Source organism: Salvia hispanica, chromosome 6, assembly GCF_023119035.1.
Source record: "Salvia hispanica cultivar TCC Black 2014 chromosome 6, UniMelb_Shisp_WGS_1.0, whole genome shotgun sequence".
NCBI classification, from domain to species: Eukaryota; Viridiplantae; Streptophyta; class Magnoliopsida; order Lamiales; family Lamiaceae; genus Salvia; species Salvia hispanica.
The window spans coordinates 34,713,054-34,717,935 of NC_062970.1; the positions used below are offsets into that span (position 1 = coordinate 34,713,054).

Consider the following 4,882-nt stretch of genomic DNA (forward strand, 5'->3'; position numbering starts at 1 on the left):
GGCGCACCAAAATTGAATTGAACAAGAAAGGAAGTTGAATCATTACTCATCGTATTCATCGGGGTTAGTGCCGCTATAGTCGGAATCCAAGACTTAAGTGAAAATAATAATAAAAAATAAATTAAAAAATTAGAAAAAGCCCGGCCCAGCCCAGTCCGCCTTAGACATGGGCCTGGTCCGAGCTGGGTCTTAATATAGGCGGGCCTCGGTGGGCCTGGGCCGGGCTAGGCCAGCCCGACCCACTTGGCATCGTTAGCCATTCCATTCGACATGGGAATAGTTATTCCTTCCATTTAGCTAAGGAATGACCATTATATTCCATCCCATTTTTCTCTTTCTTTTTATTTTATATTTTAATTCTAAAATATAGTAGTATTATATTATATTTAAATTTAATATCACTCAATTTTATAATAAAATTAAAATTTTAGAATTTTTAATTATTAATTAAAAACCACACTACACACATTGAGCACACACGCTACACACACTATGCACAAACTATACATTGCACACATAATGCACACACACTACACACACTATGCACAAACATTGCATTTACACACACCACTAATTCCATTCCAGTTATATTCCTTATATTAACCAAGCACAAGAATGGAATGAAATCTCCATTCCATTCCCATCCTCGTTCCATTCTACCATACCAAGAAGGCCCTAAGTCTATCCCAATTCAGATAGGACAAATTAGCCCTATATAAATCACATTTCAAACCATAACTCTACTTCAGTACAATAACAATTTACAACGGGTTATATCAGAAAATTTTGAAGATCGAGAGAAAAAAACATAACACAAGAAAATTATTTAAATTAATCTAAAGATTAAAGAGAAACAAACGATTGAACGAGCCTACTAAATATCAGATAAGCTCTTCTCGGCTTATGGGCCAATCAAGCTGAAATTTTATAGAACTGTAAATTTCGAATAATAATCCCAAATGTTTGAGTATGTACGTATCATTCTAGAGATTAAAAACAAACACACAATTGTAATACAAATTCGTTGTAATTTTTCTTACGAGTTCATTTAATTTTTCATTTCAGCCAACAATCTCTCCCGCTTCCTTACGATATCCAAAACAGACTCTGCAGATTCAACAAAAGAATCATTAACATTAAACATAATCAGATGAATTGAAAATCAGTATGGATCTCTGTTATTGAGTTTTTTATATATCGCTATTAGTTTAACTATGTCAATCATTATTAGTGTGTGTAGTGTGTGCAGTGCAATGTATAGTTCACACACTTGATATATGTGGCGCCTTCGCCTCAGCCTTGTCAATTAGCTCAACATCGGCCAACGCATAATCGTTGCAATCTTTGAGCCATATAAGTTTGTCACTTTGGAGGTGTGTAGTCACAACATGCTGCAAATATTCAAGTACTATATATGATGAAAAATGTGTGGATCCACTAGAAACTGTACACAAACAACTTTTCTTTGAAATCAGCAATCCAAGAAAGTAATACTCAATTATACCTTGTTATCACTCTTCTCCACATTTGCTAGATGTTCTGCCAGTCTCTCCACTCTGCTGCTCTGCGTGCCTTTGCCAGTTGCAGCACGTCGAGCCTGGCTTCTGAAGCCGGCTCCACCCCAGCCGGGCAAGTTTGTTTTTGCTGGAGACGAGGCGCCCTCTGCACCTACTTGATCAGCAACTATGCAAGGAGATGGGATTGCAGAGACAGGAGGCTGATGATGATCATCTTTGTAGATCATCCCACTCGTCCCTCCATTGCTCGGACCACCAAACTTTAATTTCGAGCCACTCTGCCTAGAACATTCTCGATCCACTCTTGCTGCTGCTACCTTACCCTTACGCGGCTTTCTACCTTCTGCTTGTCGTTGGTGGCATCCGTTAATTGATGCTTGAAGCTGCCAAGAAACGCGCCTCAGTTAACATTTAGATGAAACACCTCAAAGCAAAACATTTCACATCATCTAACCTTCACATTAACTTCCTTCTCCTTTTCATACAGAACCAATTCCTAAACAAGTAATCCGATGAATCTAATCAAATGAACTAAACAGATGAAATAAGGCATTCAAGAGAGAAAGAGAGAGAGGTACCTCTTTCTCATACTTTTCCAAATCTGGAAACAGAGAGCCAATTATTTTATCGAAGACTAAATCATCTCTCAAAGAGCGACGGCTTGCACAGTGCTTACGGCAAGCAGGGCATTCCTTGTTCCTAACAGCAAATAATTTAGTAAAAATGACACTCATATTTATGTGTGTGAGAGTGTTAGAGTGTGAGAGAGAAAGAGTGAAGTACCCCAGCCTCATAGATTTGTCTATGCATTCTTTGCAAAAGCGGTGTAAGCATCCCATTACAGCCCTTGTGCTCTTCAATACGCCTGTGTTTATATATGTAATGTTTAATTCACCAATTCGATTCTAAATAGTCTTTTCATTTCATGTCATTTCATTTCTAACATATGTAAGTAGTGAAACGCACACAAAAAGGTACCTAAACAAATGGCGCATTGCACATTGCTGCGAACTTCAGAAAGTGACACAGTAATGACTCTACATATTAAATAAAAATACAAAGTTAATTATGTGGATGAGGATTAATATGCTATTACTATAATGATAATTTAACACACAATATGATGGAAGTAGTAATGGATCATTGAAAAAGAAATGTCAATTGAGCCTATGTGCAAATAAGCAATAGATATCAGCTAACTTTGATTACCCAAATTGACGGATGTACATATAAACGATAGATATGTCTATCCTCAGTTCATCAAATTAAGCGCATGTGCATATAAACAATAGATACCACAACCAATATTTCCCCAATTGAGCGCATGTACATAAAAACCATAGATACTGATTTCCTTGATTACTCCATTTGAGCGCATGTGCAAATACCCAATAGATACCACTACCATTGATTACCCTAATTGAACGCATGTACATATAAACAATAGTTACCGCTATCCTCAATTCCCCAATTGAGCGCATGTGCAAATAAACAATAGATATCGATACCACAGATTAACCTAATTGAACGCATGTACATATAAATGAAACAATAGATACTGCTACCATTGATTACCCAATTGAACGCATGTACATATAAACGATAGATACCGCTATCCCCAATCACCCCAATTGAGTGCATGTGCAGATAAACAATAGATCCCGCCGCCATTGATTAACCTAATTGAGCGCATGTGCAAATAAACAATAGATCCCGCCGCCATTGATTAACCTAATTGAACGCATGTACATATAAACGAAACAATAGACACCGCTACCATTGATTAACCTAATCGAGCATATAAACCATAGATACCGCTATCCTCGATTGCATCGAGGGCGCACCAAAATTGAATTGAACAAGAAAGGAAGTTGAATCATTACTCATCGTATTCATCCGGGTCAGTGCCGCTATCGTCGGAATCCAAGACTGAATTGACCAAAAAAAATTATTCGAAAACGAAAATAAAATTAAAAAAATAAAACATAAATTCTTTGAAAATCGATAAATATCGGCGTGCACGTAAAATAAAAAGGGAAACCTGCTGGTGGGGTTTCTTGAATTTGTGGTTGCTCTGGTGGAGCTTGTTGAACTTCTTGATGAGGCGGAGACGGAGGCGGTGGAGCAGCACTACTGATAAACCGAGTAGGCGTGCGCTTGCGGCGGTGGCGGCGGCGGTGGTTCTGCGGCGGCATCGATTTGTTTTTGTGGGTTTAGGGATATGGTTTTCACACGATAAAATGCTGCTCCGTTTCAACTTTTATATACGAGCAAGAGAATCTGAAACAGTACATCGTCTACACAACTTTTTTTTCACTATTTTTAGTTTCGAATTTTTTTTTCTCTGCGAGTTTCAGTTACGACTCTTGTTTCGCTGTCATCGAAATAGATTCACTTCAACTGTGTGTAAAATATCATATTTATGTTTTTTATGACGATTTTAATCTGCGGCAATATCCGAGCTGTGACTGTGAAAAGTGCATCCATCATAATTAATATATGGTGTGTATATATGACTATATGAGATAAAATAGGAACATAAAATCTTTTTATTTTTCAAAAATATACTTGTATTGGTACTTTTTGGGGAGTGATAAATGAGGTTTTGAGATTTGTACCCTTATAATGGTAGATTTTATTCAACTATTCATACATTGTCAATAATTAAATACACAATTAAATTAAATTTGGAAATTTGTTAAAAAATGAAGGTTTTTTGTTTTTATAATACACTCTCCGTCCATGATTAAGAGTCTCATTTCTAAATGGCACGTGTTTTAAGAAAATAATCTCTCCGTCCATGATTAAGAGTCTCATTTCTAAATGGCGCGGGTTTTAAGAAATGTTAAGAAAAGTGGGTGGAAGAAAGTTAGTGGAATAGATGTCCCACTTGTATATATTAGTTTTAAATGATATGTGAGTGGAATGAGTTAATGGAATGTGAGGTCTCTTTATCATTTATGGTAATTATGAACCAGGACTCTTATTCATGGACTTAGGGAGTAGTGTTTATTTTTTCACAACAATATGTCTCAATTATATCGAAATTCTATTTCATTTGCTATAGAGGGGACTATAAAGTTTAAGAAAATATGAAGAAATAATAGACAATGGTTGTACCTAGGTCCAATTCAACGGGTCAGTCGATCGTGTTTTGGGTCTAGCCTACTCGTCAGTGAAGACATTGATAAACATGGAATCATACATATTTTAAGATCATCGATCCGGAACAGTGCCCTTTGTGGCGGCTGTTCCGTCCCTCCTGGGCGGGATGGTTAAGGGATGTCGTTGGAGGTGTCCCGTCCCATGGGGGGCTTCCCGGTCTGGAGGGCTGTCCCGTCCCTTAGCTTATTTTGTTGTTTTTT

The 4,882-nt window shown here is 37.3% G+C and overlaps 2 protein-coding genes across 3 annotated transcripts in view; both read right to left on the reverse strand.

The window, feature by feature from the left end:
• LOC125194360 (putative E3 ubiquitin-protein ligase RING1b) overlaps nt 1-1,107 on the reverse strand; it is a 15,433-nt gene extending 14,326 nt beyond the window's left edge. Inside the window, exon 1 of the mRNA XM_048092538.1 lies at nt 1,041-1,107. Within this exon, the coding sequence (XP_047948495.1) occupies nt 1,041-1,048 (8 nt within the window). The 5' untranslated portion in view covers nt 1,049-1,107. The remainder of the gene's footprint in view (nt 1-1,040) is intronic.
• Nucleotides 893-3,751, reverse strand: LOC125194361 (putative E3 ubiquitin-protein ligase RING1b). Of its 2 annotated transcripts, XM_048092539.1 has the most exons (9): nt 3,559-3,751; nt 3,401-3,446; nt 2,496-2,554; nt 2,301-2,382; nt 2,096-2,216; nt 1,972-2,013; nt 1,505-1,900; nt 1,271-1,391; nt 893-1,107 (listed from the first exon to the last, which is right to left on the reverse strand). In XM_048092539.1, exons 1-9 carry the CDS (start codon nt 3,710-3,712, stop codon nt 1,049-1,051), a joined length of 1,080 nt encoding a protein of 359 aa, XP_047948496.1. In that variant the 5' UTR covers nt 3,713-3,751; the 3' UTR covers nt 893-1,048. The 2 variants fall into 2 exon arrangements, with proteins under 2 accessions (XP_047948496.1, XP_047948497.1); XM_048092540.1 differs by lacking the exon at nt 1,972-2,013.
• Between the last annotated feature and the right edge of the window lie 1,131 nt (nt 3,752-4,882).

Coding starts and splice junctions, on each gene's coding strand:
- LOC125194361 (XM_048092539.1), bottom strand. CDS start 3,712: ATGCCGCCGCAGAACCACCGCCGCCGCCACCGCCGCAAGCGCACGCCT. Junction 1,901..1,971: donor AGAAGGAAGTTAATGTGAAG/GTTAGATGATGT, acceptor GTTTCTTGGCAG/CTTCAAGCATCAATTAACGG. Junction 1,392..1,504: donor TGGAGAAGAGTGATAACAAG/GTATAATTGAGT, acceptor GAATATTTGCAG/CATGTTGTGACTACACACCT.